General features: G+C 43.9%; 1 protein-coding gene across 6 annotated transcripts in view; it reads left to right on the top strand.

The window, feature by feature from the left end:
- SYNE2 (spectrin repeat containing nuclear envelope protein 2) overlaps positions 1 to 23,545 on the top strand; it is a 187,609-nt gene that overhangs the window by 145,245 nt on the left and 18,819 nt on the right. For 5 of the 6 annotated variants that reach the window (XM_083839115.1, XM_083839114.1, XM_083839112.1 and 2 more), the window contains 8 exons: positions 24 to 118; positions 1,486 to 1,720; positions 3,120 to 3,314; positions 4,062 to 4,187; positions 6,174 to 6,329; positions 9,993 to 10,151; positions 11,133 to 11,299; positions 23,279 to 23,441. In XM_083839115.1, the coding sequence (XP_083695241.1) occupies positions 24 to 118; positions 1,486 to 1,720; positions 3,120 to 3,314; positions 4,062 to 4,187; positions 6,174 to 6,329; positions 9,993 to 10,151; positions 11,133 to 11,299; positions 23,279 to 23,441 (1,296 nt within the window). Of the gene's footprint in view, positions 1 to 23; positions 119 to 648; positions 831 to 1,485; positions 1,721 to 3,119; positions 3,315 to 4,061; positions 4,188 to 6,173; positions 6,330 to 9,992; positions 10,152 to 11,132; positions 11,300 to 23,278; positions 23,442 to 23,545 lie in introns of those variants that run through there. The other variant, XR_014585355.1, reaches the window with a different exon arrangement.

The following is a 23,545-nucleotide window of genomic DNA, read 5'->3' as shown; positions in this document are numbered from 1 at the left end:
TGTTGTTCTCATGGTATTTTCAGATGCTGCAAACTGAGATTTCCATAAATCAGCAGACATTTAATTCTATCATAGCAAAAGTTCTACTCTTCTTGGAATCTGGAGAAGCAGAAAAAAGGTATTCCACATGTTTTTCTCCCTAAGATCTTACTAATTCAGTAAATAGGCTGTCTTCCTTGGAGTCGGTATTGAACATTTGCTCTCTAGAGAATGCAAACCCAAATTCCTGACCAGATTTGCTCTTTAAATTACCCCCTGGCACATTTTGCAAAAGTGTGAGGAGGTGCAAAGAGAAAGAAACACAGGTGCTCAAACTCCTTTTTGGATAGTAACTGGATGTTCTGCCAAAAGAAAATAATTGGTCCTGGCCACAAGGCTTCCTTGTATGCTGCTTTCCTGCATTTGGTAAAACAGCATGGTTGAGAATCCACCATCTTGCAGGAGAATAATGAGGGTGCTGCATATAAAGGTCCTTTTTTCTCTTCCCAGACCTCTCCACTTTTTGAAGTGCAGAGGTGTGAGACTCTATTTACATTGCCGCTAGCTCAAATGACAGTGCATTAAGTCATTGGCAATACAATCCAAAACATGAGAGCTAAACCTGTTTTTTATTATTATGATCTTATACTTTTCTCTTAATCAATGTAGAGTAAGAAGAGGCATATAATGTTTGTGAGCAGAGCTACAACTGCCTCAGGCATTTCTGCTGTGAAGACATTACTCCTCTCTGCTAGAGCTTGCTGCTTCCACAGAGTTGGCAGGACAAAACTGTCCTCACCTCAGCCACTTCAGTGTAAAGTCCATAGCTTGGCTTAAAGATGCCAGGGAAGGTAGGGCTAAACTAAGCAAAGCTGCTAGATTTTTTGTTGAAGCTAAACCCACAAACACATCTGTTTGTATAAGAGCTAATCTGGGAGCCATGGCCTCCTGCAGAGAAGCAGAAGGGATAGTTGGGGGGCTGTCTTAACCATTCCATCCAGATCTGATGGATCATCTAAACATGTTGTAGGAGAAGCAAAAAAAGTGCTCAAATGGGTTCAGTAACAACACAGAGCCCTTTCACTTTGCAGTTATGTCCTACTACTGTAGGATACAGTGATGGTTGAACTTCCCATTACAGCCTGTTAAAAGCACAAATCAATTTTTGCAATGTAACGAGAGATCTTGTCACACTTCTTGTTCTTTGGATAAGTGTTTAGCACATATTGTTTCTGTGATTTCTGTACTGCGTATGTTGCTATACCACAATAGCAAGAATGACTTGCATTGTCAATTTTTGCGTCATGTAAAATTTTTGCTTTGCTTAAAAGATGGAACGCATAGAGCAGAGCTGAGCTTATGGATGCATAGCACCTTTTGCTTAGTTGGGTATTATAATTGGAATTTTACAATATTGCAAATGTAAATCCATCACAGTTACTGGAAAACACAGCCAAAGTATTTTAAGGTCAAAGTAGTTTAACACTTATCACCTGTTGTCTTCAGGACAGAGTTCATTTCCAAGCTCACACTGCTGAAAGAGCAGTGGCAGAATGTTATCCGGTTGGTTCAGCAGAGGAAGAAAGATATCGATGGACTTGTGAGCCAGTGGCAGATCTTCAGGAGTTCCCTGCAGAGTCTCAGCAGATTCCTTGCTGATACAAACAGCTTCCTCCTAGCTGTGAAGAGCCAGGACTGCTATAGCCTTTACCACCTCAGAAACCTAATTCAGGATTTCAAGGTACTGTCTCTCTTTCTGATAAATCTAAAATCTGTGGTTTTTTTTCTCAGATATAATTAACTTCTGTCTGTAAGGGAAAAAGCTTTAAAATCACTTCTTTTTGGAGGGAAAACCAATTGCTGTCTTTTTTCTTAAAGCTAAGCATGGATGAGAAAACAGTGACATTGTGAAAGGCTCATTATACCAACAAACTTCATGATAAATATTGTAATTGGTATGCTTTAAAAATATTGATATGAACATGGAAATCCAGGGTATCTGGAAGATTAGACATGGTCAGCAGGTATCCTCTAGGTGTGCATGCATCTTGCTGACGTGGGTCCTGAATGCAGGCCTTGCAGCTTTCCTGAAGGAAGCAGGTGCATATGTGGCAAGACAGGCCAAAGGGGTCCCACACCTGCATGGATGGACAGGAGGTGCCAGGAGCAGAACACAGAGCACTTGCAAGCGGGCCTGTCCTTGGAACCACCACTCCAGGATGCACAGATCCAGGAAGCAGTTCTTCAGAGCAGCTTGTTACGCATTTTATGTACAGTGGAAAATATATTTCCCTTTGTTTTTGGTGTCTTGGTTTACCGTTTAATTATGCACCTCGTTCTCTTATAAGAAAATAAAAACTAGTAGTGAATTTGGTGGTTGCTTAAGGCAACCTAAAACCTTTCAAAATGTATTATTAAACTCCTCTATTTGTACTGTCCAAGGTTTATCGCGTTTCCACACACCTAATGTTGATGAATTAACACATTACCAGTATTCCATTTGGCACTAGCACTATTTATTTCTTTATTTTTTCCTTCTGTGTAAAGATTATTTTCAGTATATTTTACAAGTTAATACCCATGCATTTCCTTAGTGAGAAAAGCCAGAATGTCTTCTCCTTCCTACTCCAAATTGCCTTTCCCTCCCGCTGTTGCTTTACAGAAAGAAACAATGCTCGTATCTGCTCCTGTTATAGATTAATTTGTGTTGTAGGTAAATTAAAATTGATGCCTTACTTGGAGTATGTCATGACTAACAAGGCTGTTGTTTCTCAAAAAATTGTTTTAGTTATTGATGCTAGAGGTGCTAATATAATGCTAATAGAATTTAAAATATTTTTTTATTCTTAATAACTCATATGACTAAAATTTCATCTTTTATTAACTGCTGTAGTTTCACTGTATAGATTCAGTCTGTAAAAAACTGTTGTAGAGTTTTGTAGATCAGATTCTGATTTTTCTGAAATTAGAAAAGCAGATAGGAGAAGATCTGTATTTACTCTTCTATAAATGTGAACAAAGTAGTGCCTTGTAATTTTTTGCGAGTCTTTGAGTCTTCACATATTCTCAGGTGAAATGCCAGAAGTGTTTCTAAAGCTTGCTAAGAACGGCTTGTAAACTTTTTTTTCTTCCTTTTAAAGAGTAAGGCAGTGATTCTTCAGAGGTGGCAAGGCATGTACTCCTCAGTCATTGATGTTGGGGAGAAGTTGCGCATTGACTCTGATCCTGAGACCAGCGCTGTTATACAGGAGGAGCTCAGCCAGTTACAGCAGAACTGGGGGGACACCCAGGTCCAGCTGGAGAAGATGAAAATGAAGCTCAGCAGCGTCCTGCAGGTAGACAATGCCCTCCTCAGGGAGGAGCAGCACCCATGTTTCTCTCAAGAGCTTCCCTGTCCTACCATCCCCAGGGCTGAGCTCTGTAGCAGCACAGCAAGCACTGAGCTGCTGCTCACTGCAGAGGGTTTCTGAGGCAAGCGCCTGTCATGTGCCATCAGGGCTTGTGGGAAGCTAAAAGTATGGTTCCCCCTCTCCAAAAGCAAATGAGATTGACATCCATTTGTTTCTGTGATAGAAGTTTCCACTTTGATTGCTTTCGTGCTCCCCATGGCCTGAACCAAACATACCTCTTGCTTTGAGGTATGAAGCCTGAGCTGATATTTAGCCCTAGATGGAGTTAGCATGACACATTGCTCCTCCTCTAAACAAAAGGGTAGATGATATTTATTTCCTTAGAGCAATACATTTCTTTTTATGGCTAGAGAGCACATAAGTATGTCTTAAAATTGAATACCGTCAATTGATAGGATCCCCAGCCTCAAATTTTATGCTAAAAACCTCTCTCATGTTGGACATAACAAAATACTCTGTAAGGAAAACCATAAATATAACAGAGGGTGCAAGGTTTTTTTTTGTAAATCCATGCACAGAATTCTTGTGGATCATGATATGTATCAAAAAGAAAATCCAAATAACCATTATTTACTTCAGTTTGTTGAAGATGCTATTCACCTATCCATATAGTACAGTATGTCATGATAAAGGATCTTAACTTTTTGTAACTTCTTGGGTCTCCTCGAGCAGAGTTGGAACTGCTGTGAAAAGCAAACGAAGGAATTAGAAAGCAGGCTGCGAGAGCTGAAGGATGAAATAAAAGATCCACTTCCAGTTGAAAACGAAGAACTCTACAAAGCTAAGGAACACATGAAGGTATTGAACAGGCATATTGGATTTATATAGATGTAGTCTTTGCACAGCACCTGATCCCTGTAAAGTAAATTTTCCATCTTAGCTGCTCTTCCAGTGCCACTGAATTTCTCTCCTTTATACCATCCTGATTGCTGCCAATCTGCAAAGTCCATCTGACCAATCTGCATGTATGACGAAGATCATTGCTGTGAAAAAAATTTTGTTGTTTTAGTACTTTTTCCTCCTTCTGCTACATTTCCACCATCTGAATTTATAAAATAAGCTGTTCCTCAAACAAGATGTTAAAACTCCCTGGTCCCAGCTCAAGTCGGCTGCCATCCTAATGGCTGAATATTCCTTTTTGTTTTCCAATTCATTTTGGACAGGGAGCTCCTCAGGCAAGAGACCTTGTAAGTCTGCAAAGCACCATGCACACCTGTGGGATCCAAGAATAATTAAAGAGAAAGAAAATTAGAGTAAGGGAGTGGCAAAAGCCCTTGCAGCGCATAGTACACCGTGAAAATTAAATGGCAAGGAAAGCATTTCCAAGGGATAGGAGACATTATGTCTGGACTGGTCAGTCTTTCATCATTCTTTTATGAAGTGAATTGTTGACCTATGTAGTGGGAACAAATAAGCTTATTAATGAGCCAAGGCTTTGTACTCATTATCAGCTGTCTGAAATCTTCGTTGTGAGTGCAGGCTGCATTTCCCACAACAGCAGTCTTGCTGTAGTCCTGAACTATTTGTGAAATGGCAGCAGACAGCTCCTGCCTCCTACTCCAGCAAGAGAAATTCGGCCACAGAGGCATCAGGGTCAGACAGTACCAGTGCAGCTGCTGCTCTTAGATATCACAATAGAATAAAATACAGGACCAAAATGGTATGAGGGAGAAAGCACCTTTCTCCTCCCTGCATTTCCATGTTTTATGGAATGAACTTGTATTTCTTTCAGGGCTAGACCTTATGTGAAGCTAGCAAAATCCCATCAAATTCTGGCATTGGCTTCATTAATGCAGGGATTCAACACTTCTCAAAATAAATAAATGCATGTATGCACATCTGTAAGCAGTAATTTCTCATGAACTCATGTAAATGTTTCCGTCTCAATTTTTTATTTATTTCCCCCAATATTGAAGCAGATTAGAAGTTGTTTTTAGGATTTAGATAAGAGACTGGATCAAAAGACCTGTGAAAATACTCACACGGCTTAGACCCAGCACAGTTCTCCTGATGCAAACACATTTTTTTTCCTTTACAATGAGATAAATTGGATTCTATGTAAGAGCTCTTTATGTTAGAGGAGCCAGTGACAGCGGCCACCTTGCAAAAAGGTACCTAATGCCTCATGGAATATGCCGTTTCCCAGCTGCATGCAGTGGTGTCTCTTTCAGGAGACAATTTTCGCACTGACTGGGAAAGTGCATAACCCTGCTATAAAGGGAAAGGGGAGCTGGGGGAAGGAAGCAGAAGAGAGAAATTGTGTTTTTGTAAATGAGCAATTAAAGCTCCGGATTTCTGAGAAATCTGATGAAGTGGCTGTGAAGTCATTCATTAGCAAAGGGGACCAAATTTATTTTCTTAGCATTTAAATAAATAACCCGAAACTGGAACAAATGCAGGTAGAAGCAGCACGGCCAAAAAAAAAAAAAAAAAAAAAGAGAGAAAGAAGTGGTCACATTTCTTCTTGGATGTGAAACCCCAAACACTGCCCTGAAACATGGGGAGCTGCTGGGGTCAAGCAGCACTTGGGCACTTCTGAGCACAGCAGACGCTGCTGCTGCAGCAATTCAGCAGCGGCAGCTCTGCCCTGGGCTCCAGTGGGCTCTGAGTCAGGCCCGGAGCCAAACACATGGGGACCCCGTCCAGTCCAGGCGCAGAGTGCTGCACAAGCATTGCACATTCCCCTCCTCTCCTCCCCCACAGGCCAGGCAGGGGATTAGCAAGCAGGTTTGGAAACCAGAGGAGCTTGGTGCCAAGGCTTGTTCTGGGTGCGTTTCCATGCAGGAGCTGGAGCAGTCGCTGGCGGACTGGGCCCACAACATGAAGGAGCTGCGGGCCATGAAGGTGGAGCTGGCGCACTGCATCCTCACCGAGGACATGATGGTGCTCAAGGAACAAGTTGAACACTTGCACAGGCAGTGGGAAGAACTCTGCTTACGAGTAAGTTTTCTGGGTATTCTGGGCTTTTATAGCAAGGTATTCAGAGGGCCTGGATGTAAACGGGGAGCAGCTTAGCAAATGGGATCTCTTTTGGGGTTGGCTCACTTTTGCAGTATTGGGTGTGGATGGGGCTTCTCCTGGCACAGCTGACCAGGGCTGAATTTTTACCCTTTGTTTCCTAGTCATAGTGCTGTGATTTTTTTAATTTTTTTTTTGCAAAGTCTTTGTAACTAGTAAGTGTCTGAAATGCATGGAGCCCAAATGCAGCTGTTTACTGGAATAGGTGGCTTTGTTCCGGGCTGCCAAAGGCACTGGGGCTGGGGGGAGGGAGACAGAGATAAACACAGGAATTGCCTGAGGGGGTGAGGCAGGGAAAGGAAGGGGGAGGTCTCTGCAATCTGATGTGAAAGAATGCCAGAAGAGTTGATAAAGGAAACTTAAATGTGTTTAAATGCTTACTTCTTGGGTTTAAACACTTTAAGAACTGGCTTGTCTTTTCTGTTGCAGTAAAAGACTGTGAAACATTTGCATTCTTTGTGGCTTGTTTTTATTACACTTAATTTAGTGCTGCATGTAAAATTGCTGGGCAGAATTTACCATCAAAGTCACATGAACTTGATTCATTAGATTATTAGGCACTTTGAATGTGTGTTTACTTTGCCCTGTTAACAGGATTGGAAGCAAAATACTTCAGGGTCTTAAGTTGCTCTGGATGGCTCTACATGTCAGCAAGCCAAACTCTTGCCTCTCGTTACTCACAACTCCATAGCTTTATTTCACAGTTTACAAAGAAGTATTGAAGCAAGTTAGACCCAGCATTTCATGTCCAGCCCTTACTCAGGCAAAGGTAAAGCAAGGCTAGTGGGAATACAGCCAGAGTAAGGAATGAACAGCTACACTTATTTCACAAACTTTGGTGTGATGAAATAGTTATTTGGGTTTCTTTTTGGCCTTGTAATGAGAAAGAAGAATTTAGACTCTTTGCTTTAAACTAGACAGTTAATCTACAACCAGCGTTTTCTCTGGTATTGTTTCTGAGCTCTGAAAATAATGCCAGACACTCACCCCCTCCCAAGAAGTATAGGCTGTTAGTTTTAAATTGTAATGCCTGAGCCATTTTCCTAATGGAAATCTGTAGTTAAGCTTATAAATGAGATAACTTTTTTTTTTCTTTTTCTTTTTTTTTTCTTTTTCTGAACTGCAAATGTCTGCTGTTTGGTGAACAGCCATGAAAACTGAGCTACCTCAGCTGTACCCAACGACAGCCTATCCTTCTGGCTGTAGTAATTTCAGTTCACATTCAAAATTTCTACTTGGATTTCCTGAGGGAACAATGTTTCAGCCGGTCTATCTTGGAGGGAAGAAAGGGGTGACATAAATATTACTCAAGTTTTAGATACACAGGAATCTATAGTGGGAGGAAATCTATTCAGTGCTGCAGCAGAGAGACATGCTGAAATGTTTGCACAGCTTTAACGAGCCTCTGGAGAGCCTGCATCGATGCTCAGCACTGGACATGAGTGTAAGAGAGCAGACTTTATGGGTCCTGCTGCTTTGTTTTGGCTATCAAATTAAAGGAGTCAAGATGTACTGTGTGAAAACAGACTGCAGTATAAATGGAAAGATGTGAAAGCCTGCTGCTAGATGGGACTGCAGCTGTCACAGCCATGGGAGCAGGGCAGCCAGATGCCTGGGCTGGGACACAAACACGGTTAATGAGCAGATGCACTCAAGGGATTAGTGTTTACATAGCTGCCCTTGCAAGGTACATGTAGGTCAAAGACTTAACTGTTCATATGGGTGAGTATCCTGTCCTAGGGAACCACTAGCATACGGGACGGATCCCTGATATACTTTTAGCCTCCCTTGGGAATGCCCAGAGAGCTCCTACGTTGCATTGTGGATGCAAAACTGGAGCTGGTACCAGCGCAGCTGGTCTGAGGAGAAAGTGCTCAAAGCAAGGCATGGCTTGAAGGGCTCACGCTCCTAGAAGCTTGTCTGGGATTTTTTGACTCATTCATGTTTTACCCCCAATCTGTATTGGTTCGCCAACCAAAAGGTGTTTTCTGCTTTGAAAATCCTGCATTGCCTCAGGCTTAGCAAGCAAAAACAGAGTTGGGGTCATTTCAGGCTTTAGCGATGGTTGTGCTGACATGCATAGTCTCTTCTATTAATGAAGTTAACTAACCTCCACACACAGGGGATGCTGCAACTCACGGAGGAAAGATGAGATTTCCCTTCGTACCTCTGAGGCTGAGGATACAAGTGGACACCCCAGAAGCAGAGGCACTCCTAGGGCTTAGGGAGAGTTTCTTAGGTACCTGGAGTCTCCAGGAGACTTTTTCCAAATGTGAACTTTGGAGACTGTTTCCCTGCCCCCCCCCAAGACAGTGCCCTCATCTCTTTACTGAGATCAGCATGAAAGACTTAGTAGTCTGATTCACTTCCCCATCCCCTCCTTAAAAATAAAAGTCAGAATTTAAAGGACAAGAGCAATATGATGGGAGATGACTTGGTGCCTCGCATTTCGATCCCAATGTTAGTTGGAGCTGGTCTTTAGTGCTTCTGCACTAAACACTTAAACTTCACTCAGAGGTACAAAATAGTGCTAGAGATTAGACTAAGAGAATCAGTAACAGCATTTTCAGGAGTCATATATTGTATAAGGTGCACATTAAATCTGAAGGGGGATACACACTAAATGTTTCTTGCTGTAGGATGGTATTTGTAGTATCTATTTGTAACCAAGATGAGCGAATTGTTATGTTCAGTCCTACTTACACAAGGTGTATTGGTGAGGACAAGAGGTTTCCTGTTTGTGTTCTTTAGTTTCATGTTGTTTTGATAGAACTTGTACCACTTTTCACTTTCTTTTTCCCATATGTCTTATTACAGGAATCCACCAAAGTGGATAAATGAATATAAATATATATATTTCAAACCCCTAGGCAAGAAATAAGTGCTGTTAGCTAGTAGAAGACTGACCCTACTCCTTTCTGAGATGGTAGAGCAGTAATACTAACTTTGCTGGTTCAGGTAGCATCAGGCCTTAATTTCCCTGTCTAGACAATTTGTTTATCCATCGTGGCAAATGTAACTTTGAGGAAAAAATCCACAGTTTTCAAGAGAAAAGATAGATCTTTTTGATGCTGGTTTATTTCAAGACCTGATGAACAAATGGAAAGAAAACAGGTATTTATAGAGATTAAGAAAAAAATCCTTGCAGTCAATAATTACAAAGTTTCTCTTACAGAAAAAAAGAGCTTACCTGGGTGTAACTTCTTTTGTGTTATATTTGGGGCCATATTAAATAGTGCGAGGTAATTACATATTTTATATTACTTCTTTGTTTGACGTTTTGAGGTTTTCACCGAGCAATACTTAAATTGTTACATAATCATTATTTATAAAGCTGTCACTCAGTTTAATTCTTCTGAGGGAGAGAATCTGGTGTTTGCTAGTCACCTTTTGGCCCCGCCATCCAAAATAACGTGTAATAACAATCTGCTTGCTGGCTTTGAAAAGAAAGCTAGAGATATTTAATAAGTGCTCCTGCAGAATGGAACATGATCAAATGCAGGCTAGAAATTAGAGGGTTTATAATCACTGGTTTCCTTCCTGAGAGAGATGTTGCCAGCAGTTAATGTGTGTGCTTATCCATAGGTGTCTCTGCGTAAACAGGAGATCGAGGACAGACTCAATGCCTGGATTGTGTTCAATGAAAAGAATAAGGAGCTATGTTCCTGGCTGGTACAAATGGAAAGTAAAGTGCTACAGACTGCAGATGTTAGCATTGAAGACATGATAGACAAATTGCAGAAGGTGAGTAGCAACACTGCTTTGCTTCAATTGCAGCCTGATAGCTGGTTATAGAACAGCTGTTCCTCATCTCTTCTTTGCCTCCTAAAGTGACGGACGATACAAAACCAGCAAGTACAGGCTTTTGTGAGAAGATGAGCTGCTCTATTCTAAGCTTGTATCTTTGTGATGTTCAGGCTTGGAACAAAATGCAAAACAGAAATGCCACCTAACTACATTTAGGCCTGAGTGTGATGTGTGAGAGAGGTGGTGAGGGACTGGGTTGTTGTGGATGTTGGGTACACACACATCTACAGCACTGCCTACAGCTTCCCTGGCTATGGATCAGTGATGTCCGGGGAGCATCAGCCCTTTCTCCCATGCCAGCGGTTATGAAATTGGTGGACAGAGGGCAAAGAAAAGACTGAGTGATGGGAGTCAGAGGTCTTATGCCAGCCAAATGAGAAGTTACCATAACCAAAAATAAGAGCTAAAAAAATCAGTTATCGGTTTCTAATACTTTTGAATTAGTTTGATTTTAAATGGAATCTTTTTCTTTTTTTTTTTTTTCCTGCACTGTTCTTACCATGGCTTAAAGGTCTCAATATCTAATCCCAGATCTCCTTTGGATAAGAATGCTAGCAAAATAAAGCCATCCTAGTCTTGATTTTGGGTTCTCTTGTGGTAGGTTGATTGAAACATTAAATTGGGAAAGCAGAGGCAAATATAGAACATTACACTGCTATTTTTAGGAGTACTTAGTCCCAGCACTTACAAGTCGTTAAGCTGCTTATTTTTTCATAGTGACTTCATTTTAAGAATGCTTTTCCATTGAGTTTTTTTTTCCCCTTTTTGTTGTTGTTTTTAAGTGAAAGAAGTTTTTAATATAGAAGCCTCAGCCATCACAAGCCAAACCTGCCCTCACGTCATAGATGCTGGGAAAGAAACAGATAACTTTGTTTTGCTTTGCCCATAAATTGAGCAATGTTTGTATGTATTTATCAGGATTGCATGGAAGAAATAAACCTGTTCAGTGAAAATAAGCTTCACTTGAAACAAATGGGCGACCAGCTAATCAAAGCTAGCAACAAGACACGAGTTGCTGAAATAGATGATAAACTCAACAAAATCAATGATCGCTGGCAGCATCTCTTTGATGTCATTGGAGCACGGTAAGAAAATGATTTTCACTATTTTACATGAGATAAAAGTCAGTCTCTTTGCTAAAAAGACTTCCCTGCAGAAGGTCTCTGGCTTGGTTAATGTTTGGGTCTGATGAAGCGGGTGATTGTGCTGTGAAAACATAGTTCTAGTGCTTAATTGGGAATGGGATCTGAATTAATGGTGACACATGAGCCATGAATGATTAAGCAGAAGCTGCCTTCTTAAGATCTAACACTTAGTCTGCAGATAAAGTCTTTCAAGGTATATATCTCAGGGTATATTTGTATTTGGTACGGTGTAAGAAATATTTATTTAATATTTATTTATTTAATATTTATTTAATATTTATTTAATATTTAGTGCTTTTATAACAGCACTTTTTCTGTTCTCATTTTATGGTAACATGCCACTTCTAAAACACATTTATGATCATTTATGTCTTGCAGTATTAGTTTTACTGTAAGTTATGAATTGTAGCAGTTTTTAAATGCAGATTAAATTACATAGTATTTTAAAACTGAGATAAACCTGGCACATTTCTAGTAATGTTTAGAAAAACATGCTAAAGAACTGATGGGATGTATAGAGAGAGATCTGGCATTCAGGTAGTCTCTGGCAACAGAGCACTTGTCTTTCTACCTGGGATGTCTTTATGGGCGTTACACTATGATGAGCTTTACATTCAGACAAGTGTACGGTGGTGCTTTGAGTTACATTAGTGTAGCATAGAACATGAGCGTAGCTCCCAGTGTGGAATATGCCAGGATATTGCAGCCACTGGGGACTTGGTGTGTTGCTTTATGACAGTTCCTGTGTTCTTATCCCTAAAGGTCTGGAGCATACCAGCTTCTACTTGTGATATCTATCAACTTTGCATTCAGGACCAGGGTAATGAACTGGCAAAATGTGGTTTTAAGCAGCAGGTCAAAGTTTATCAGGCTGCCCAGTGGGCTTTGCTGGTCCTCTTGGACTTAACGCGTTATGGAGGTGGTTCATTGTATGGCTTTGTTTTGCAGCATGGATGTGTAGTGCATCTCCTCCCTCGCCTTGCTGTGTGCAGCAGGGCTGGCAGCTAGGCTGGTCTTGGCTTCTTAGTTATAAGTACCCACCAGGCTCGCACCAGGTTGGGTTTATTTTGCCCTGTTTTTAACATTGTGATATGCTCTGGGGAGCTAAAGAGGAGGCCCTTCCTGTGCTTTTGGGTAGCCTCTCTTAAGCTCAGGTGCTGGGGAGGAGGCAGTACTTCTACTGATCACGGATGTCACACAAGCTGGGCCTCTCTGTGAGGGAGCAGAGCAGGGAGCCTTGGGCGGTGACCTGTGAGCATGGGTTGTGATGCCCCATGCTGGTAGTCTGTCTCCTTTCTTTTAAGTTTTCTTTTGCAAAATCCCTTAAAAAAAATAAAAATGAAGCTGTATTAAAAGAGCAGATGAAAACAGTGTGGTGGCAAAATTTCTGTTGGGCCCTGTTGCATGAAGACATCACAATCCACGTGTCCTTGCACTATCTCAGATATCAGCCATCACCAGTTTCATTCACTGCGTGGGATGGGTTGGCTTTGGGGAGATTGGAGGCCGTAGGGCATGGTACAGGGGTTGTACACCCATGGCTGAACAGTGGAGGAGAAACAGCAACACAGCACAGCTACCACCCATGGCAGCACACCTGGACAAAGCCTTTTGTCTTGGGCACTGCTTCATTTCTTGGGGAAGATAAAAGGGATGAAGCAAATGTTCCAGGACAGGAATACTGGAGGGCCTTGAAGGTCTTGTTGTTGAGACAGGAGAATGCTGCCCGGGGGGATATTGTTAATTTCTGCAGTGTCAGGGAGGCAATCTTGTCTTGCTCCTGAAAGAGCTGAAGTGAAATCAGGAGGTGGTTTTGCTTTAGTCTGTTCAGGTCAGTAGCTGCTGAAAGCAAATTGAATTGAAAAATTTCTTGGGTTTTGGGTGCTGAATCTGTGACCGCTTGGTTTTTCTTTCTTTATTTTTTTTGACAATTATGATGACTTCAGCACTTTATATTAAAAACATAAGCAGCTGCTGCCTTTATTTATCCTTGTGGGCACGCAACAGCCTGCTGCATTGCTTCCCTGGCCATCACAGGGGCAAGGACCAAATCTCATACTGTCTTCATGGCAGGCCAAGGCATGGGCAGTAAGTAAACTACAGAGCCGTGCACTGAGTAAGCGGAGAAGGTGTATATTGAATAGCTTTGTGTTTGAAAGTTGACCCTCCATCATGGACACTGAATCTTTCTAGTAGATAAGCACTATATGGCACTGTGGTTAGCGAGTGTAGAACAGCCCATATCCACAAGGAAGTCCAACTAGGATTTGCAGGAAATTTCAGTTCTGTGGTTTCAGATATCTCGGTGCCTGACCCAGCAGCTTGGGTAACGTTTATCTGTCCTTTATTACAAGGTGTGTGTGTGTCTGTGGGATACCAAATGAAAACAAAGCAGTCTCAAGCTAATCTATCAGTACAGAACATTCCACCTGATAGCTTATTTCACCTTTTTAAACTAATAAATGTCCTGGGACAGATGGGCAAATTAGGTGAGCTCTTCATTTAGTCCTTGAAGTGATTCTCTTAGTTCATGGTGACAAGCTCAGATTTGCCATATGGCAGCACTTGTAGGACTTAACGCTCTCATTGTATGCGTGTGCTCAGCTTGTGTGCTGACAAAAGCCTTGCTGCATACGTTGCAGGCAGGGGGTGGCTTGGTGCAAACTTGGAAAGGCCTCAAAAAGTTAATTTTACTGGGACAAAATAACCATTAAGACGGTGGTACGCCTGGGAAGGAGAGCAAATGAATTACTGTTCAGCTCGGAAGATCCTCTTATCAGTGCAGGTTCTCGTGTCAAAGTCTCTGTTGATAAAGGGGGAATACAAACATACTGAGAGGCAGAAAGAAAGCCTTGTGTTGACTGAAAATGGGCATCAAAACTCTTTTGCTTTTCTTCTTTGGTCCCTGGCCTCGTAGCAGCTCCCTGTGAGAGAAACCACCGCGTGCTTGCACATCCACCCAAGTGAAGGCCTGAAACGGCAGGAGAGAGAGAGTGCATGGGCTGCATGCGGGTGGCAGACAGCCAAAAACACATGGAGTGGGATTTACATCCCCAGCGTGCTCTGGAGCAGCGCTCCCAGGCTGTTTTGTGTACACAGACACAGTCCTGTCCCTCGTTATCCTTCCCTAGCCCGTTTGCCAGCAATATGAACTTCGTGCTTTGCTTCCCAGCCCAGCAGGGAAAGGTTTGCCGTGCACGGTGCCTGCTGACAGACTGGACGAGCACCCACGAGTCACAGGAGGGTGTCTGCATGGCCCGGGGTGGTGCTTGGACCTTCATGAAAGCCACCACCACCTTCATCCATGGCTGCCTCAGGCAGTTTTGGGTCTGTAGACTGGTCTGTACAATATCAAATATGCCTTTCGGTACCTCCCAGCATCCTGCAGCTCTTCATCTTTCTGTGAAGCTGTGGAAGCTGCTCTGGCTATGGGCTCACTGTGGTGTGTTTTCTTACTCGGTGGCTCTGGTTCATGGAGAAAGGCACGTTTTTTTGTGTACGTGTCAGGAGTAGGTTAAAATGACTGACTTTTATTGCAAACATGAAAATGCAGGGAAGCTAGCAGGGCTAAGTGCCTCCTTATCGTTTTAAATATGAATCCCTGGCAATTAGGTCTTTTCCCTGTGTTTGCAAGCTGACAGCCCTCCTTGTCAGCTCCAGGAACCTTAAATTGCGATGACCAGAGTCAGCCCCTTCCTTCCCACACTGAACAAGGAGATACAAGGTGTTTCCCAGTTTTGTTGAGGAGACCAGCTGAAAGTCCCAAACAGTCTGCAACAGCTCAGCTTGCAGTAAAACAGGAATGAATTGAAGCTCTCCAGTGACAAACCTTGTACTGTGCAGGATGCCACAGAGGATTTGTTGGGGAGCTCCAGTGAGCTGCTGCTCTGTGCTTTCCCTTCATCCCTTCTTCCTCACCGCTGCTGGGCCGCCCTGATGGCTGCTCCAGTGGCAGTGGGCCCCGGCTTTGTAGGTACAGGGGGCGAGCGAGTTCCTGCCTCCTCTCAGTTGTTCTCTGTGTTTATTTTCTGCCACGTTGCTTGCCCTTTGGCAGGGCAGGCCGTCAGGCACCACGTGCTGGCGTGCTGTCCTACCCCGTTGCAGCTGCAGTTGTGCAGCCTTTCGGTGTGGGTGCACTCCGAGCTCAAAGGTCTTCGAACTCGCTGCAGATGGGTTTTGCACAGCAAGCGAAGCAAAGTGTGCTGCAGTCAGGCCCCCGGGTAAACGATACAGGAGAATGATACTGGTTTGTGGCAGTACCACTGTAAAATCTCATTCTTTATAATAATTTTGGTGGAAAAAAAAAAAAATCAGCGCAGTTGAAATCTTACTCTCAAGGTGCCTGCTTCCTTTCCGTGCTCTCCGGGCTCCCTGTCCTTTAGGGATTATGCTTCTGTTTGGCACAAGAGCTGTGACAGGACTCATTATCGTATCAGGCAGGATGGCTGGGCTTATTTTGGTTACGCAATGCATACTGAGGTGTGCTGGGAGCCTGGGGGGGAGCTGGCTGTGCCGGGAAAGTCCGGGTCTTCTGCGAAAGTCCGGGTCTTCTGCGTGCTGCCGCCCTTCCCCGTGTCCGCCTGTCAGGTAGGAGGGCAACGTCCTGGGTCTGTGTCTCAGCCCTACCGCCCTGAATGTGTTCAAACCTGGGCCAGAATCAGGTTAAACTGTCACAGTGACTGGAGCCTGGATATGATTTAACTGTGCAAACGTCTGAATGCCTCTCAAGGTGTGAGGTGTCTTCCCAGGCACTTTTTATTCTGCCCTGTATCGAATGTGAGCGATTGGCAAGCTAATACAGGTCTGCAGAAGACCTGAACACTGAGAAGCCTTTGATTTGAAACCCATTCCTTGCATTTTTGGTGGGATTATCACAGTTTGTTTTTTTTTTTTTTTTCCCCTGTTGGTATTTGCTGGGTAGGGAGTGACTTTTAATCCAAGGTTCTCTGACTTCTGCCTTATTCTCCCGCCCCATGATCTCTGGCAGTCATAACACCCAGAAATTACGACTGTGTGTTTTTCCACAAATGAATGATATCATAAATGAAGATCAGGGGTTGTTTTGTCCTCACCATAACAGGCTCCCTGCGCTGAAGGCCTTCCGCCTGCACTGGAAGGTTAAAGAGAGGACAGGACAGTGTGTGGGAGATCTAATTCGTACTAAATACCTGGAATATAATGCTAAAGGCGAGAAAGAAGAGCGCAGTGGAAGTAAGGATACATCTGTGTGCGTGGTGCCTGTGTGTGGATGTACATTTTCTTGATTTTTTGGGCTCGCTTCAATTTTACTCTGCTGCAAATCATCCGGGTCTGAGGCTCAAATTCTGCTTTCCAACAAGCAGAGACGAAATGAGCACCGAATCCACCTTTCTCAGTGCCGAAGCCTCCAGCCTGCAACCTTTTTGTCGCCAGCCGCGGGCAGCCGCTCTGCGTGCGTTTCTTGGCGTGCTAATTCTCTCGTGTCAGAATATAGCTCTCGTGGTTTTGTTCTGAGGAGGGATGCGGCCATTTGCCAGGTAAAATGCCACCACAAAAATGCAGGGGGGTTAAAACAGGGGAAGAGCCGCCGTGGTGGCTCCCCCAGCTTCGGGGGGTCGGGGAGGAGAACGGGCGAGCCTCCCCCCCTCAACGCGGGATGCTAAAGCGGCGAATAAATAGAGCATCTGTGGAGGAGGGGTTTCCTCATCCTACGCGTGCCGTGGTCGCCCAGGCGGTCGGTCCCCTCGCGGCTTGGGCTTTGCGAGCCGAGGAATGGTTTATTCTTGCGAACCGTAAGTGCCATCCGGGTGAGCGGCGCCGGGCTCGGTGGCGGCGGTGGGTTGCGGCCTGGGGCGGCGGCGGGGAGGGCTCCGCAGCGCGGATGCGCCAGCGCCTCGCCGCACTTCGCCTCGGACAAGTGGATGAGCGAGCCGGTGGTGCTGAGCGGGAGACGCGGCGCTTTAGCGGGAGGAACAGCGCTCAGGGCCTGTTGGTTAAAACCAGCCGGCTTTTGGGGTCTTGCACCCAAGGCGGCGGAGATCCGCAGCAGCAACCTTTTGGTCTGGCAGGCGGGGGGATGCGAGGAAAGCCTTCCCCCAGCGCACCCCCGTTTGTTCTGCTCACCATGCTAACACAAGCCACAAACACAGGGGCCTCCTGTCATTTTACGAGCTCCGGTTGCTCTACAGAGAAATCTCCTCGTATTTTATATCAAGGCCTAAAATTCGCAGCTGACATCACCTCTCCAAATCGGGTCTTTTGTCCCTCACATGGTGAAGCTCGCCTGCAACTTACTGAACAAAGGTTTCCGGGTTTCGTGCATCTCATTTGTCGTGCGGGGTAGTAAACAATCCTGCCAGCTGGCACGGCAATTTCAGCCCCTCTGCAGATAAAAATAAATGTCTGTAGTATCTTCTCCTGCCTGGCTAGAATGACATTTGTGCTTGTGAATGAGAGCTTGGAACGTACATCAGGATGTATTTCATTCTGTTAGACGCTAAAATTTGAACGTTATTTATTGCCTTTTGAGCCCTCCTGTGTCTTTTCCTGCACTTTGACAGCCAATGTAATGCAGCTGGCAGGCATTTTGTAACCCTTTATGTCTGCATGAACACATTTCCGTCAACCTTACAACGTTAGATAATTCCTGAGCAGTTACTACGAAATATTCTGCTGCTTCATGGGGCTGTGCAGTGCTTCAGCCTGCAATGACCCTTATGCACTTCTCCCATAACCCAGTGCTGGCAGCTTCAGCAGGGGCATTAAGAGCCAAATCCAATCGCGAGTCAGGTCAGTTAGTCCTTCTGTTCACTTTTGCAGCCAGCTATTAGTTACAAGCGACTACTTTTGTTCTTTTTCTGCCACGGGTATTTTGGTGGAAAGATCAAGATATTTAGAAGCTGCCTTTGTTTGGCTTATCCCATGTGTTTAATGCACGTTTCTAAGCAGTGTTTTGAATCAGGATACCTTTTAAGCTGGTCCCATGGCAAAATACAAGATATGTTTGAGTTTGTTGTGCCTTGTTTTCTTTTTTTTCTTTTAGATGTGATATTGGCTGGATTTATATATATATATATATAATTTTTTGCTTCAGGGAGCATGTTGAAAGGTGGCAGGTTAGTTCTCATTGAGAAGTGAGCTGCATATAACTAGGCTTTTTTCCAGTAAACAGGAAGCGTTACCTGTTTGACCATATCACTTGAGAATGGTACTTTGTAGAGAAAGAATTCAGTCAACAGCAGTGGCACCTCTGGGTACCTGGGAGGAGCTCCTTTCCTCTGCTGCACTTGAGCTTTTATTGCTGTTAATTCACTGTGTGATCTGTGGTTCTCACCTGGACCTGGGGGGAGCTTTTGCCCCCAGGCTTGGGGGCTGCACAGCCCCTCCTATTTCCCAGGAGGCCTGTCTTTCTGCACCAATTGTCCTTCCAGGATGCATCTCAAAAGAGTTCATCAGGTTTCTTTCATGCAAATAGCAGATAATTTGCAAGAACACTCGCAGTGTGTAGAAATGCAGCAGTGTGGTTGTTGCATGTATAAGAGTTTTATGGATGTAAGTAGAATTTTTTTTTTTACCACCTTCTTGGAGCATTAGCCAGAGAAATGGAAGTTCCCTTTGACTTCTCTGCAAGCTGAGGTGCTTAATGAGGATGCTCGACTTTCTCATCATTTCACCTGTTGCTTCAGTGTAGATCCCTCCCCTTTATCTTGGACTTGGTGCCTGTTGACTGCAGCAAGAACAAATTAGCCAGCGTGAACATCTGGAGAAGGCTGCCTCTCTATTTACAAACTGCACTAATGTGAACTTCTGTTAGGTTTTTTATTCTTCTCTGGCTGCTTAGCTGAAGCTTGGGATTAATGAGCTAGAGAATTAGGGGTGGTTAAATGACTGACAAATGCCATATTCTACCCACAATATGTACGAATTAAATTAGATAATTACATAGGCGCACCTGTGATGGCAACTGCTAGGAAACAAATACAAGCTCATGGTGCTACAGCAATGCCCTCTTTGAAACTGCTGCTGATAGTAGCTACAGACCCATATATTTGAGCAATATAGATAACGTTATTTTTAGGGTGATACCTAAACCAAAATAATATTCTTGATTTTTTTTTTACATAAAAAACAGTTGGATTCTAAAGCTGTTGCTTTTCTTATTTATTGAACATGCTGTCATTCATAAAGGTGTTTAATTATAATCTAATATCCCTTAGTTTTGCTTTGGAGCTCCTTTTCCATGTTCACCTACCTGTTATCCAATATGCAGGTTGAAGAAAGTTGGCCTGTAACACATACATTTTTCTGTAATGCAACTTCAAGGCAGAACACAGGTGGATACAGACAGAGAAAGGAGTACAGGGAAGCGGAGGGACAACACTGAGCCGCACAGAAAGCTGTGGTCTCAGCAGGTCAGCTGTGGTATTAGGTGCTCCCAGCATGTACATCTCTTGCAAGTTTACTGAGAGTCATTTCCAAAGCGTTAGTCCAAGAGAGCAGTGGTTACCTTGGCAGAAGAACAGTAGTAGTTGCTCAAAAGTTGGATATAACCATAGTGATAACAGAAGTCTTGTGCTGGTAAGTTTGTCCTTTGATCTGTCCCTTGTGGAAGTCAAGGGTGGATGAGTGCTGAGACAGGTCCCTGTCATCATGTTTATGCCAGTACATTGGCATATTTACACTCCTGTTTTCTGAATGATGTTATTTGTTTCACCTGCCATTCATTTTTAAGGGGTTTATAGAATTTTTTAGGTTGGAAAAGACCCCTAAGATCATCTGGTCCAGCCTTTAACCTAGCACTGCCAAGTCAAAGAGATCTGTATGTGACAGGCATTGGCAGCAGGCATGGTCCGTGGGGCCACACTCCTTCTAGAAAGCAGGCTGGGTCAGGTGGCTCACTTGGCAAGGATATACTTACAAACCTGGGGAGCTTCACAGAATGTGCAGTGAATAAATATCAGTGGGATCTGCTGTGGACAGTGCAGTGGTCGCTCTTTGTTTCCTTCCGACTACTCTGAAGTCATGCAGAATTAACAGTGCAACAGTGTTGATTGGCTTAAACTCTTCCTCAGGCCTGGCTCTTCTAGTGCTTCCTCATTTCAGTGGTCAACACAGAGCCGGTGTTGTCCCATCTTTCCAGCAAGAAGGGCTCCCAACTCGCTTACCTGCCTTCCGTGAGCCACAGGCCCTGCTGAGTGTTATAACCAACTGGATCAACATCGGCTGGTGGGACAGGAGCAGGGACGGGGTGGAGGGAGAATTATGTCTTCCTGGGTGAATTACTGCCAGCTCGTGATAGCACAAGAAAGTGCCATATGGAGTATGACATCTTCATTGAGTACTGCTTAATGGAAGGGGGACTAGGAGCAGGAAGATTTATATAGCAGCTGTTCGCTTGAGAGCCAGATGCCTTCTGCATACAGAGTTGAACTTGAGAACAGAGCTCTGAAAAGATCTTGTTAACGAAAGCATGACCAGCTAAATGCTTTTGTCATCCACTGGCTTCCTCTCTGTCAGCTGCAACAGTGGAAAACACCATCAGAGTAAAAGGCAGAGACAGCTGCTTTGCACTTTGCACCAGTATTGGTGGCTTTGTGGGTGGACCACAGTCCTGGGGCAGATCCTTCAGGCGGGCTTGTAGGGTTACATCAACCAGACAAGACTAATTTTACATTTTGGAAAGTGCAGAGTTGCTAAATACTTGCCCAGAAAACTACCATAGTATCGCACTCTTACCCGCCTTGTAAAACTACCTGAAGGTACTGCCTGGCCCTCTTGGGACAAGAGGTAGGGGAAACTGCTTCCCAGGCTGCTAATCCATGAGACCTCAGATTTCCTGGCCTTACTCTGTATCTTTGCAATAATCAGTAGGACTGAACAAATCCAGCAGGATCATTCCCACATCCCCTTCATAAGCGTTTTCTGTAAATAAAGTGTCTAGCTGGCATACATGTCCTCTTTGATTACCTTGAGATTGCTAATAAGATCAGTTGTTGCTCAGAGTGGTATATTCTTTGTAGGTTATCTGTCCTAAATATCTCTTGTTATTGTATCATGCTACAAGTAGCTGCAAAACCCACTCAGTTGCAGGCAGTTTGGGCCCCTCTCCTCTAAAACTTGCTAGGACTTGCTAGGACAGCCCAGCATGCCAGCAGGACAGTGGGCCAGGAAACTCCTCCTTTTACTTGCAAGGAGGGGCAGCTCCTTTGTGTGAAGCCAGCGTCCAGGTACCCTGTCAGGGCGCTTCTCCCTCGATGTGATCTGTCCCTGCATGTGTCCTCCCCCCCCATTCCTAGCTTGCACAATGCTGCTGTAGCCAAGGAAGTCAGGGTTCATCTCGGACCTCCCAACAGTCCCCTGCATTTGGGACGTGTAGCGATTCCCTTGTGCAAGCTGCCCTTCCAGTCCTAGCTGCTGGTTTTGTTTAGCTGGTGACAGTTCCCTGCCACATTTGACAAATTGGTCATAGTAGCTAACGAATGGAGAACGCTCTGGCCTTCTCACAATTCACATTTAACTTTTTGCACTGCACTTGGTTTAGACAATGAGGCTCATTTGAGCAGTTTTTAAACCAGACAGTCACTTAAGGTTTCATTCAGAAATTTGCATTCCAAAAATCCCATGCAAGGTCCAAAAACTCCATCCCAGGTCATGGGGACAGAGGGAGACAGCAAAGGGATGGATGCAAGAGGCTGGGAAGGATGGCATAGGGAAATGATGCTGGCTAAGAGGTGGGTTCTCCCTGGGGCAGGGTGGAATTTTTTCGCCTGATTTCAGTGTCTGAAGTGTTGATGTTTACAGTACTGCATTACAGACCGCTATAGTTCGTGGAGAGAAATGAATGCTTTTTGGTACAGTTGCTCCCATCTTGTAATCTCAATGTTTAAAACAGGTCTGATGAAAATCATGATCTAGATGTATTTATTTCTTCTGCATTAACTACCTAGATTGCAAGCTCTGGTATCAATCTGAAGTCAGCCCCAGTGTTGGGCTTTTTAGTAGTTTTGGGGGGTGGAAAGAGAATAAGTGAGAATTTCAAGGAGAGACTTAAGAGCAGTGTGGTGGTTTAACAGCTATTCCTCCAACACATGAGAACAAATTTGCCAAAATGTACAAACATGCTACTTGGATAGTATGAGGGACTGATAAAGGACTGACGTGGGAATATACTGTAAAGGCTGTGAATATAGAAAAGTTTGTGTTTCAAGAGCTGTGCTACAAGAGCTGTAAAAAAAAAGGAATGGTCTGTACAGTTCATTTGCTTGTCTGCTGTTATGCCTCTCTCTAGCTGTTGGATATTCCCCCTTTTCAGCATTGTTTTTTTTATTTTCACCAACCAGGAGAATCTGGCACTTCTTCACACATTTCAGATCATTGTTCAGAAGATCTTTTAATGTCATTGCAGCACTGCAAGGCCTGAAACTGCTATTGCTCAGGCCTTCTCCTCTTCTGTCAGCATCCGTTTCCCAAAATGTTTGACCTGCTGTGTGGGCACAGTCATGTCTCCACTGGCAGAGCGGTACCTTCCTGGTAGCCCTGGTGGTTGTTGAAGAAAACCTTGAACATCATTCACAGCAGGCAAATCAGGTCATAGATAACCGTTTTAGTTTAACTGAGAAATGTTACAGTGCAGACATCCACTTAGAAAAAAGTCCAGGAACTGACTGAAGAGCTCACCAGCAGATGAATGAAGCTACAAAAATTCACGCTGCTCATTTAGTTTCATTAAATAATTCACACAAGACCTTCCTGCAGCTGTAGAGCAGAGGCTTGCTGAGCCAGCTTAGGTAGCTTTTGACTAAAATATGGCTCTGATTTACAGACAACAGGTTGGTGTGACAGTAAGTCCTTTATAAAGCCACGCCTGTCGTCACCTTCTGCTAACCTCATTTCCAGTGACTACAGATCTTTGTAACAAAATGTTCTTCCTGGTTTGCTTAGGGTGAAGAAACTGAAGGAAACATTTGCTTTTATACAACTTTTGGACAAAAACATGAGTAACCTTCGCACCTGGTTGGCCCGGATTGAGTCAGAGCTTTCTAAACCTGTTGTTTATGACATCTGTGATGACCAAGAAATACAGAAGAGACTGGCGGAACAGCAGGTGGGAAATAGGAGCAGCCATAGTGAATGAGCTAAAAAGTTGCTGATTACAATTGGTCCTAGTTTACAATCACCTGTTTGTTTTCTTTAGCCAGGCCTTCTAAC

This window comes from Anser anser (genome assembly GCF_964211835.1).
Source record: "Anser anser genome assembly, chromosome: 5".
Classification (NCBI taxonomy): domain Eukaryota; kingdom Metazoa; phylum Chordata; class Aves; order Anseriformes; family Anatidae; genus Anser; species Anser anser.
The sequence above is the reverse complement of the archived record's forward strand: the minus strand, read 5'-3'. Positions and strand labels throughout refer to the sequence as shown.